Consider the following 13456-nt stretch of genomic DNA (forward strand, 5'->3'; position numbering starts at 1 on the left):
AAGTCAGGGCTTTTGGTACAATCATCACTTAAATTATATATATGTATACCCATTAAGTAATTTCTCATCCGTCACCCTCCTTCTGTCCTCCCATCCTTCTGAGACTCCAGTATTTACTACTCCACACTCTACGTCCACGTGTACACATTACTTAGCTCCCACTTATGAGAATGTGTGGTATTTGGCTTTCTGTTTGTGAGTTTTGTTTCACTTAATGGCCTTGGTTCCATCCATGTTACTGCGAAAGAAATAATTTCATTTTTTTAATGACTGAATAGTATTCCGTTGTATATATATGTCACATTTTCTTTATCCAGTCTCTTGACAGACACTTAGGTTGATTCCATATCTTTGCCATTGTGAATAGAGTTGCAATAAACATCTGAGCGCAGGTATCTTTTGGATATGATTTCTTTTTCTTGGGTATATAGCCAGTAGAAGGATTGCCCAATGGACTAGCAGTACTATTTTTAGTTCTTTGAGAAATATCCGTACTGTTTTCCATACAGCTTGTAGCAATCACATTCCTAGCAACAATATATAAGTATTCCCTTTACTCAGTACTCCGCCAACATCTTTTTTTTTCTTCTTTTTAATCATAGCCATTCTGACTGGTTTAAAATGATATATCATGGTGGTTTTAGTTTGTATTTCTTTGATTAGTGATGAACATTTTTTCATTTGCTTCTTAGCCATTTGTCTTCTTTTGAAAAATGTCTATTCATGTCCTTTGCCCACTTTTTAATGGGATTATGTTATTTTTATGACATTTTATTTGCAATCATGCAGATGAATTTTGTAATAAATGTGTCACATTGAATTTAATGTAGGTTAGTTGTCTAGACCACAAATTGAGTTTTTTAGCTCTTTAAATAGGTATGCCTCTGCTTTTAGAGTTTGCATACATACATTAGCGATATTTTACTTCCCAGGTATTGATCCTACACCTTGGGCATGCTGCCACCAGGGGGTGGTAGTGTGCTACTATCGTTTGGTTACAAAGGCAACCTGAGTATTTCTGAGTTTCAAAATGGTGACAGCAAGCTCTTTCACAAGATGTGACTTACGGTCTTTTCTTTAAATATATTTTTATGTTTAAATAAACATAAAATGACTAATTCTTTAGGACATTTAAAACTTACATTTCTATCATAAATTTTGCTTTTTTTAATTAAGAAATACTGACTTATTTCCTCTAAAAGGAATGTTTTTCTACTTTTAAAGATGATAATCCTACTCCATCACACATGGTTGATCATTTTTATTTTCCCTGTTATCTTTTAATAAACTTATTTTAAATGTATATGTGTGGTTGAATCCATTTTTACCTAACATTTAATTAAAATATTTTCCTAAGTTGCTAAACACACTTAATAATAATAGCTATTTTCAAGGCTTTCTACTGGGTGGATGTACCATAATAAAATAATCTTAATTATTATTTATCATACACTAAGCATACTGTGTGCCAAGTGTTTTAAATGCGTAACATCTAAAATTCACAACCTTGCTAAGTAGGAATTGTTATTTTTGTTGCACAAATGAAGAAACTGAGGAGTTAAGCAACTTTTCCAAAGTCACACAGTCAAAGCTAAACTGATACACAAATACAGCTCTGACTACAGAGGTTCAATATCAAGGTATTTCTGGAATGCGTTATTTAAATATTCTATACTTTTTTAGAATTCAGATTGCTTCCAATTTTTCACTTTCATAAATATCAATATCTTTATGCATTATATCTTTTTCTCTCCTTTTGGATTATCACTTTTGCATGGGATTACTGGGGCAAAAACATGTTTTTGTTTCTGTGCCTCCTGGTATGTATTAACTCCTAACCTTTCAAACTTGCATTAAAATTTAAATCTGACATTTTTCAGCTTTCCTGACTAAGGGGTGCTTTGACATCAAAGCTCCTTAGGATTTACTTCCTTTCTAAAGCAAAGTCAAAAGGCTTTTGGTTTTAAGGATCTATAGGTGAAGAGATAATGCAGGAAGCCTGATATGCTGACATGTGTGAGAGGCATTATTCACCACAGGAGTAGAACCAGCATGGATGGGTAAAAGTTGCAAGAAGGTAGGTTTATAAACAAATCCAACAACCATTTAAGTGCAGGAGCACTTCCAAAGTTGGCATGAGCCTCCGTGGGAGGCTGAGAGCTTCCTGTCACTGGAAGTGTTTACCCGTAGATTGAATGATCACTGAGAGGAGACTCAGGTGACTGACCTACAGTCAGGGCTGAGAACCACCTTTGGAATGCACGGTCCTCTAACTGTAATGTGAGTCAGAGTCACATAAGCAAATGTCACTTTGGGTGGCGGCGGTGGGCTTGGGCAAAAATCATAATCATTACTTTTTGGATGGGATCTGCCTTTCAAACAAGTGTCTCAGGTGCTTCTCTTTGAGTTATGAGAAACACATTCGGAGAAACCTGTTCTAAGCTAGTTCTTTTAAGATATTTGTTGCCACAGAAGAGCAAAGATTTTTTTTTTAAGTTAAGGTAAAATCTGTTCTAGCTATGAGTTTTTCCTTGTGACTACTCCTAAGTACCTACATGGCCTGTCACATTCTAATTTTCTGGAATTCCAGATGCATTGCTAAGATCATTCCTCCTTTCCTTTCTTACCAGATCTGTTTTTTCTTGGTTCCAACTTTGCTATCATCACTGGACCAAGAACGGAAAACAACTAATAAACCCTGAATGTGCAACAAGGACCACAGGAACCAGCCACAGGAGAGTCAACAGTCACTAAGGTCAGGGTCACGTCAGGACAGCCCTGCACGTGTGTGGCCTGAGTGTTCCCACTCTCCGTGTTCACAGTGCAACGGACAGTGCCAGCTCACCACAGCCTTGTTTCCCCCAGCTGACCAAGACTGGTCAGAATGCGTCAGATCTAGCACGAAAGACGCAATGTATTTGCTGTTCAAAGTTTAGGAATTACTAGAAAACAGGGAAGCCCCGAAAGGTAACACAGTCAAGGCCAGGAAAAGGTTGAACAGAGTACTGAAAAATCTTTTCGAACTGTTTAGAAAGGTAAGTACTCCTGTTTTGCTTCAAAAAATAAGTTCAACAGCATTTCATTACTTTATTATTTATAATGTATTAATTTAACTTTAAATAGACTACATATTATTTCCTGAAATGTATGCTTATCAAGTCATAAATATTAATCCAGAACCAGAAACTACTGCAACATAGATTTAATTACTAACCAACCAACCACATAATTAGATTTATTAACATTTATTAAAAGGTTTATGTTATGTGAACATACACAAAAAAATCGACAAAATTACATAGTAAAATCCTTTCTCTAGAGTATTGGAACAATATGTTGTTCTTAGTAGTTGCCAGTGATTCAGAAGTTCCTGAAGATATTGGGTGGAGGAGTGCTAGTTATTTGGGCTTCTATTATCTAGACACTCAATGAGAGTTTGTTGTGCTGTTCTGACAAATGTCATCTGTATGTGTGGATGAATAGTTTTCTCTCATTAGCTTCATCTCTTTATTTTTATGTGGGGATGGAGATATCTACTTTTTCCAGGGGGACGGAGGTCAGTGGGAGGGTGTTGAGGGAACTGGTTTCTGTATCATGTGCAATCATGTGTCACTTAACGATGGGAATATATTCTGAGAGATGTGTCGTTAGGCAGCTTCATCACCGTGTGAACACATGGAGCGCACTTACACAAACCTACATGGTGTGGCCTGCTACACATCTAGACTGTGTGGTAAAGCCTGTCGCGCCTAGGCTATAGACCTGCATAGCAGGTTACCTACCGGACTGGGTACTGTAGGCAATTGTAATACAATAAGTATTTGTGTATCTAAACAAAGAACACACACAGTAAAAATATGGCATAAAAGATAAAAAATGGTACACCTGTCTAGGGCACTTACCATGAATGGAGGTTGCAGGACTGGAAGTTGCTCAGGGTGAGTCAGTGGCTGGGTGAGTGAGTGGTGAGTGAATGTGAAGACCTAGGACGTTACTTACACTCCTGTGGACTTTATAAACACTGTACACTTAGGCTACACTACATTTATAAAACATATTATTCTTTGATAATAAATGTACTGTAACTTTTTTACTTTACAAAATTTACTTTTTTTTAGCTTTTGACTCATAACACAGCTTAAAATACACATTGTAGAGCTGTGTAAAAATATTTTCTTCCTTTGTATTCTTATTCTACAAGGTTTTTAATTAAATTTCTTTTTACTTTTACAATATTTTTTGTTAAAAACAAAGACATACAGGAGTTCAAGATCACTCTGACCAAGATGGTGAAATCCCATCTCTACGAAAAATACAAAAATTAGTCGGACGTGGTGATGTGTGCCTGTAATCCCAGCTACTTGGGAGGCTGAGGCAGAGAATTGCTTGAACCCGGGAAGCAGAGGTTGCAGTGAGCCGAAATCATGCCACTGCTCTCCAGCCTGGGCGACAGAGCACGACTCTGTCTCAAAACAAACAAACAAACAAACAACAAAACAGACATAAACACATACATTAGCCTAGGCCTACACCGGGTCAGCATCAAAGCCATTGTTTTCTGCCCCTACATCTTGTCCCACTGGAAGGTATTTAGAAGCTGTTATCTCCTATAACAATGCCTTTTTCTGAAATACTTCCTGAACGACCTGCCTGAGGCTGTTTTACAGTTAATATATATTTTTTAAGAAGTAGAAAGAGTACACTCCAAAATAAAAATAAAATGTATCAAATAGTAAATACTAGGCAAAAGTATATTTTCAGCTTCATTGCAATGTTATGGGACCATCATCATATAGACAGTTCATTGTTGACTGAAAAACACCATTATGAGGTGCATGACTGTGATACTAAATATGGTAAGGCAATGGAATGCAGAGCCTATCATTCTTTACTGCTATTTATTTTAGCATCACCATTATTTTTATGAAAATAAGCTTGTTAGTTCTTGAGCTGTTAATATTTGAGAATGCAAGGGAACCTTCTCAAGCTTAAGAATGATACATTATAAATTCAGAAAGAATACATACTAAACATTTCTGCAAATGTGCATTTTGAATGTTCTTATTCACCGCAGGTCACTACGCATTGTCTCCTTCCCATCTCAGTGAATAATCTGCCTGTCTATACCTAAAGGGCAACATTCTGGTTTTTGTTTCTGTTTTTTTTCTCTTGGCAGGAATAGTTGGAAATTTTAAACAATTTAAATATCAACTGACTTATGTTCTTCTTACTCTTTCATGGAAATGTCAAGCATTCACATTTTCAATACTAATGAACAACCACCAATTGTTTTAATTTCATTATTTTCTCAACTGAAAGAGCACTTACAGAGCACAGAAATAGCTGGGCTTTCTTTTTATAGATGTCACTGGAAAGCCTGAAACAAGTTTAGATTGAAAGACAAAAAACCTCCAATTTCCCCCCCGAATAGGATGTCTTGATTAAACTGACCTTCTTTTTTCACACCCCACCCACACCCACCGCCAGTGAAAAAATAGGCCCCAAAGAGAAGATTTTAAACCCAGGGCTTATAAGGTCTTCGAGAGGTTGCTCAAGTCATTTGCTTATCTCTAGGAAGGACTGAATTATATTTGCACTGTTAGAAGTCTACCTCTTAAAAATAGCCAGAGAAAGTTCTGCCACCTTAAATGGTAACAAACTCTAGGAGAAATGGTTTTGCTTTCTCCCCTGTACCCAGGCACAGCACACAGCACACCACAGCAGAAAACTTGAATTGCCATCATTTTCAAATTCAGTCTAAATAGTATGATTTGCTGAACAAACTCTTCTACTGACTTGCTACTCCCTGGGAGGAAAGTTAGAAGAGATTTTGAAAATAACACTTCCCCTTTTAGCACTTAATGTCTGCTTTAGTTCACTAAATGACATCCTCTAAATTTGGTTAAGTAAATGTGTCTTCCAAAAGGATGTACCTTTTCTCCTTGATCCTGAGGAATAGCCTAGTAGTAGGAGATGAAGTGTGCGTATGTGGTCCTGTTGCTGTTCTCTTAGAAGAATAGAGTGAGCCGGATGAGATGTGACCCTCAGCTCACCGAGGTTTGTTTGGAAAACACATGTGGGGAGAAGCGCCCACCATGCAGATGCGTGCTCTGGTACTGCACGCATGAGGGGCTACTGCCAGGGCAGGGGGAGGGCAAGGGAGTGCTAAGAACTTGTTTGATGGAGTGTGTTCTTTGGCTGCAGCTGTCAATGAGATGGCTTTCCTGACATGCAAAACACAGCAGGCATCTCTGTCACCTGAGCTTTTATTCGAGAAGTGTAATTTTCTTGTTCAGGGACTTCCCATTCCATTCTAAGGATTCAAGAGAACTAGGCTTGCAATCATCATCATATTGCTGTCTCCTACTCCTTCAATTACCTCCAACTTCATCTCATTTTTTTTTTCTATTTATGAGGAAATGACTTTTCAGTGTGCTGGAGAGCATTGTTCACTTACCTATTTAATCTGTACTGATTATGGAACTCTCTTTCCTTTGCTGCATTATATTCATTCTGATACCTGAGAAGTTGTTCTCTCATTTTGGAGACCTCTGTGGAGAATGCTTCTGGAAAATTATCAGCTTGCTGCAGGTGAAACTGCTGCTGTTGTACTTGCTCAGTGAAACGTTTGGCATTCTGTAGCAGCTGGACCTCTGACTCTTGTGTGCTGAGTTACATGAAAAACAGAGACTCATGTAATGAGACATGTACATCCTCGGTTCCCTTTGTGGCTCCTGTGGGGGTCTAGTGAGGATAGCTGCTCCTCACTCCTGGGCTCAGCTCAACTCTGACATTTTTGTGCCAAGTCAGTTGACTCTTCATGTCTGTGAGTCCACATTTGTGGATTCAATCAACCACAAGGGAAAATTTTTGTTAAAAAATTGAATCTGCTTCACCTTTGTGGTATTCTCCTCCAAAACACCTAAGTCTGGTCTAAATATGAGAAAAATCCCAAACTGAGAAACATTCTATAGAATACCCGACTAGCACTCTTAAAACTGTCAACGTGATTTTAAAAAAACAAGGAAACACTGAGAAATTGTCACAGAGATCAAGGAGACATGAGGACTAAATATAGTGAGGCATACTGCATTGGGTCCTGGAACAAAAAAAGAACATTCGTGGAAAAACTGTTGAAAATCTAGAGTTCAATTAATAGTAATAAACAAATGTTAACTTCCTAGTTTTGACCCACCATGGTTATGTAAGATGCTCCCATTAGAGGAAAATGGGTGAAGGATAGATGGGAATTTCATATATTATTTTTGCAACTTTTCTATGAATCTAAAATTATTCCAAAATAAAATGTTTACTTAAAAATTGTTTCTTTACTGAACATGTACAGACTTTTCTTGTCATGATTCCCTAAATAATACAGCATAACCACCACTTACATAGCATTTACATTGTATTAATATCGCAAGTAATCTAGAAATGATTTAAAGTATACAGGAGGATGTGATTAGGTTACATGCAAATATTATACCATTTTATATCAGGGGCTTGAGTATCCATGGATTTTGGTATCTGCGGGAGCTCCTGGAATCAATCCCCCATGGATACCAAGAAATGACTGTACTATGCTAGGTGCAAGAGGTAAATAAGGCTTAGCTCCTAGCTTCAAGAATCTTACAATCTGGCAGATGGGGAGGAATACCAGATGACAAGTACTACCGCTGGTGTCCAGATCAAGACAGCAGGAGACAACAGAAAAAGGATCACTCAATGGGAATGTGACATTTGCACTTGACTTTGAAGAATGATTATGACTACTAGAAGGGGATAAATGATAGGGAAAGAGGAGATTTCCCCTTGGACTCCCCAAACAACCCTAGCTCCCTTGAATTCTTATAACGTAATTGTAGGAAAATCTCTCCCCACTTAGTGAACTAAGAAAAGACAGAAACTTTTCTAAAGACACTTTATTAGGAAACTAGAAAGAGAAATTCCTATACACAATTATGAATATAAATAAATTTATAGATTTCTGATTCTAAGATGGACACTGATTAGAGCTGGACTTGAAGGTCACAGTAGAGGGAGATTCCTATAACCCCAGTTATGTTCTATGGCCTTGGCCCTATGTAGGGAAAAGAACTAAACATCTGTCAGAGGATGTAGAAAAAGGACATGGTGGAATCTCCAGTATCTTGTAGAACTCCTCTATGCTGCAAGCTAGCATCAGCTAGCATCAGCCCCGACCTTACCAGTAGATAGGATTCGTATTTCCCATAAACCCTTATATTAGCTACCTCTATTTGAAGTAAGCCCTCACCACTTCCTGTTTTAGAACCAGATCTCTCTTTTGATGTGTGCTCCCCACCAACTGTCCTCACCAAGAGAAATCTTCAAGTTCCAGCTCATTTGCAGAGACGCCCAATGACTTGATCAAGCCAATCTCAACTGAAGTTACCTTGTGCCTGCCTCACCTTTGTGATATTCTCAATTCAGTACAGATACATCCATTGTCCCAGGTTTTACAATGTCATTTGCTCAACAGTATCTAGCAAAACATTTACTGAAACATAACATGTTCCAGACATGATGTTAGGTACCAAACAGCAATAACAATAGCTACAATGAAACCTCAAATAATTTTCACTGATGAAAGCTGCAATTATTCTCCTCTAATTCAATTTCCATGTATACTAATAAACTTTGCAAATCTAAAGTTATCTGATCTCCTTAATAAGTCAGGCTTCTGCTATTGAAATTGTAAGCTGTTGGCCCAGGCTACAGTGCCTGTTTCTCCACAGAAAGGACAGGGTGGTAGGGTTCCAGCCAGAACACAAATGGCAACTTACTCACATGTACTTAAAACATGACACCAGTAGAAGAGACTTTAACAACTCTTATAACACAGTTTCTATGGAAGACTCCTTCAGTTTCAGTTCAATATTTCCAGGCTATATCTGCCCAGTTGCAGTCCTAGCAGCACGAATGTTACGTCTGCTTCATATCTTTCCCACCCGCCAGGCATTGGGAGTAGGAGAGAATGGTGAGTGTTTGCAATGGCAACAGAGGGAACTAAGTGGTCAAGAGGTAAAATGTGGGTAGCAGAAGGGAAGTTAACTGTTTTGCAACACAACCTGGAAGAGGAAGAAATAACGCCATAGCTGAGGTCCTGCATTGCTACTTGTCACTAGGGGCCAGGGAGCTGAGTTGCGGGCCAGGGGAGGAGGAAGTTAAGTCAAAGCACCCTGCAAATCTCCACTGGGCTCTAGAGAAGAGCTATCCAGAGGGCAGGAACACTGATGTTCCTTGTGTCTGCAAAGAGGATTGGAGGGATGCCCAGAGAACTGCATGGCATTTCCTCTCAGTTAAGCAGTATGAAGTATGCTGTAAAAGATGACTCCAGACTTTCCACTTAAAGTCTCAAAATTCCTGAGTCTTGAGAACTCTGAGAACACACTGGCAGGCGTGACCAGCTATGGGGGAATGGAACCTCCATTAGGTGTGAGGGTGAGGACTTGGCTTGGGCTTGAGGATGAGGAACGAAGGCTGGGGGCTCTGGAGGAGTGTGAGGAACCTGGGTGCACCTGAAGTTTGCATAGGAATGCAGCTCTCCTCTTCTCAAAGTTGTTCACTCTTCCCTCATGCTTTCACCCTCAAAGTAGCCAAATATCTCTGAGCAGGGTAAGAAGGAGGGGCAGTGATTGGGAATTGCAGGGAGAGGACGGCTGGGGAGTGGCAGCATGGAGTTTCTATCTGTTGATGTTGCTCCTTGGCTTTTGATGAAGACACCATGCAAGGCCATGAGACAAGACGGGGGAAAAGGAAAGTAAGAGGCTTTGGAGTGGTAAAGAATCACAGCACATTAGGGTTTTTCTTCACTCCCCTGCCCTCTTAATTCCCAGTGGCTAATAGCCAGTGCTCAGGCAGGCTTGCTGGACTCTTCTGTGGTAGCCTGTTCTTCTGACCTGTTGCTGACTGGGACTTGCAAGGTAAGTAGCTTGTGATACGGAGAGGAGGTGAGAAGTAAAGACAGGGTCTCAGCAGACTTAGGCTGGGGTTGTTGGAGAATCTACACCTCTGAGCGATGAGCAAACATGGGAGAAGGGTCCTGCAGGTGTGGCCTATGCAGAGACTGTCAGTGTCCCACCAGAATCCTCTTGCCCACCGGCAGCTTTGGTGGACAGTTGTCATATGTACCAGCAGCACCTGTGCCCCTCTGCCTGAGTGCTGTCTCTGGCCATCAAAGTTTGCTTCGTTTGTCAAAGGGCAAACTAGAAGTGTCAAGAGCTAATCTCCTCGGGAGTAATTTGTAATAAAATGAATGGTGGAAACTGGTGGGCAAATATTCCAGTTTCTTCACTCTTCAGGGGGAGAGTGCTGAGATGAGCCACTCAGAGGCTCCCCTGTGAGGCTGAGCCCCAGTAGCCCATCATATAAACTCGCAGATGAACATGGCCCATTCAAGGCTGGATTCCTTCCTTCCCAGTTGCACTTCCCCACTTGCTCATGATGCTTTCTCGTATCACTTCTCAAACTACCTGAACGCAAATCCTTGTCTCAGGGTCTACTTATGGGGGAATGCAAATGAAGACAAGTCTCATCACCAGTAAGAAATTTAAAGATGATTAATCGTGTCTCCATATTGGTAAATTGCATACCTCACCACGGCGTCATGCAGCAAGGTATACTTGGCTTTTAACTCTGCCACTCTGGTTCCAGGAAGTTTTCCCATAGCGTGTAACTAGCAAAGAGAACATAAGGTCACTATTAATCACCACCCTCTTTAGTCTTAAGCAGGCGATGGAATGGATATATGGATATCTTATAAAATCCTCCATTCAACATTAGAGGAGACATATGAGGCAATGTAGTGTACTGGAAACATGCCAGGTGTTTAGAGAAAATAGTGCTAGTTCTATTCTGCCCCCAGTACATTCTGTGTCCTCAGGCAAGTCTCTTCATCTCCCTAGGCTGTTATTTCTTTGTGTGTAAATTGAGAGAATTGAGTTAAATTCTTCTAATTCTAAAAAAAAAAATTCAAGGTTTAACAAATAATCTGAATAGTGTAGATTATAGGAAAGCCTATTTGTAAGTTGAGATGAATGGTTATCGAACAGCTATTAGAGTATGTGATGCCCATCAGTTATTTCATTCTTAAAAATGTTGTGAAATAAAGATTATCTTCTCCATTTGAAACTAAAGTTTAGAAAAATGATTTGTTCAAGGTTGTAGAGCTGGTTCAGCTCCAAAAACCCACGATCACTCCCTTGTACCATGATGCCTTTGCTGTCAAAGAAGCATGGAAAGTTTTCCAATGCATAAAGAGGTACTATTTATTCCCATTTTATTTCTAGTTAAAATGACTTTTGATCTGTTCTCTGAGTTAGGTGATAATTAGTTAACAGACATCATAAAACATCGTCAAACACTAAAGTTTTACCATCCTAAAATTGTAATGCAATGAGGATTTGTATTAGGTTTGACTTCAACTGCTAGTGACAGTATCAAGATAGAACTAAAGAGAATATTTGTGTTTTTCAACCCAGTTGTTCTTACATTTATTTATTTATTTATTTATTATGGAGTCTCACTCTGTTGCCCAGGTTGGAGTGCAATGGTGCAATCTCAGCTCACTGCAACCTCTGCCTCCTAGGTTTAAGTGATTCTCATACCTCAGCCTCCTGAGTAGCTGGGACCACAAGGGCGCACCATCATGCCCAGCTAATTTTTTGTATTTTTTTGTAGGGATGGGGGTTCACTATGTTAGCCAGGCTGGTCTTGAACTCCTGACCTCAGGTGATCCACCCACCTTGACCTCCCAAAGTGCTGAAATTACAGGCGTGAACCACTGTGCCTGGCCCTTACCTCTAAAGTATTATTGAATCCATCCACTTTCTTCTCCCTTCCCTGATCTCACTGGCCCAAGTCTCATCATCTCCCAGTTGGACGATTACAAAACCTCCTAATTGCCCTTCTGCCAGGGAGAGTTTTCAGGGAGATCTTTTTAAAAATCAGTCAAGGTTATGTTATGCTGGGTGCTCAAAACACTTCAAATGGAGTAAAATTCAAGACCCTTGGTATTCAAGACCTTGAGGTCCTGCCTGACTCCAACACCCCCACAGCCTCCTTACACAACACCCTCTTCAGGCTCCCAGTGCTTCAGTGCTTCTGCCACACTGGCTGCCTTTGATTTCCACAAGTGTGTGAGTCTCTTTTTTTCTCCAGGGCCTCTGATTAGTCATTCCTCACTCCCTCCACTTCACTCCAACTCTTTCTTCATGCCTCAGCTTAAATATCAGTTCATAAGAAGGGCTTCTCTGACTTCCAAATCTAAGGAAGATTACTACATGTACTTACTCCTACCCCTAAAGAACACTGTGCTTCATAACATTACAATCTGCAAGAATAAATTTACTTACATTATTAAAAACATTTTTATACTTCCCCAGCTAGTATATAAGACCTATGAGGAAAGGGCCCAGATTACCTTGTCCTTCACTGTATCCTCGGCCAAAGTATTACTAGAATCCCAGGCACAGTATAGGTGCTAGGTAAATTGCTTATATTTGTTAGTAAATGAATGAATGAAGCTATCAAAATGCAAAAGTCTGAGTGTATACAGTGGAGTTTCATGGTCTTTCTACCCACATCAGGGTAGAAAAATGTTAAATACATTATGAAACTATCTCTTCTTTGTGAAAGTGTTGGGGATCTTTCCTGAGGGCCATATTAGCTGGTACCAGGCCTGGCTTCCAATCCCTACAGTCCTCATTTTTTTCTTTAATCTATGGGTGAAACATGGTGAACAAGATCTTTAAGACCTTTGAGGATACCCTACCTATATCAAATATCTTAAAATCTATTCATATGCCACCTTCAATATAATTTATTTATAACGTTTTTTTTCCCCCAGAGATGGATTCTCACTCTGTTGCCCAGGCTGGAGTACAGTGGTGCAATCTTGGCTTACTGCAACCTCTGCCTCCCGGGTTCTGGCAATTCTCCTGCCTCAGCCTCCCAAGTAGATGGGACTACAGGTGCATGCCACCACGTCTGGCTAATTTTTTGTATTTTAGTAGAGATGGGGTTTCACCATGTTGCCCAGGCTAGTCTCGAACTCCTGAGCTCAGGCAACCCACCTACCTTGGCCTCCCAAAGTGCTAGGATTACAGGTGTGAGCCACTGCGCCCGGCCTATTTGTAACTTTTTAACTGTTGAGTTGCTGTTGGTAAGTAGACTTAATGTTACATTTTACAGACATTTATTTTGGTTCTGCAGTATTTTTTAGCCAATATAGAATTTATTTCATGTTTCAAACATTTTCATTGGTTTCCCAAAGTGTACAGACCACAGTTACTATGCCTTCAAAATCTAATAAGTTAAAAAAAAAAAAAAAAGAAAAGAAAAGCCTTTACAAGTGGACACACTTAAAGGAGAAAAGTTGCTGGGAAAAGATTAGGAAAAGGTAAATATGTGAGTGTGTGTTTGTATGTATATGTGT

At 39.6% G+C, this 13456-nt stretch overlaps 1 protein-coding gene across 11 annotated transcripts in view; it reads right to left on the reverse strand.

The window, feature by feature from the left end:
- CCDC146 (coiled-coil domain containing 146) overlaps nucleotides 1–13456 on the reverse strand; it is a 135826-nt gene that overhangs the window by 46326 nt on the left and 76044 nt on the right. For 4 of the 11 annotated variants that reach the window (XM_023192530.3, XM_023192533.3, XM_023192531.2 and 1 more), the window contains 2 exons: nucleotides 10614–10696; nucleotides 6458–6667 (listed from right to left, as the gene is read on the reverse strand). The exons of 1 other annotated variant lie outside the window; for it this stretch is intronic. In XM_023192530.3, coding sequence (XP_023048298.1) covers nucleotides 6458–6667; nucleotides 10614–10696 — 293 coding nt within the window. Of the gene's footprint in view, nucleotides 1–5933; nucleotides 6132–6457; nucleotides 6668–8808; nucleotides 9022–10613; nucleotides 10697–13456 lie in introns of those variants that run through there. 6 more of the 11 variants (XM_023192537.2, XM_023192536.3, XM_023192532.3 and 3 more) reach the window with 4 other exon arrangements.

The sequence above is a fragment of the Piliocolobus tephrosceles genome, chromosome 8, assembly GCF_002776525.5.
Source record: "Piliocolobus tephrosceles isolate RC106 chromosome 8, ASM277652v3, whole genome shotgun sequence".
Taxonomy (NCBI): Eukaryota; Metazoa; Chordata; class Mammalia; order Primates; family Cercopithecidae; genus Piliocolobus; species Piliocolobus tephrosceles.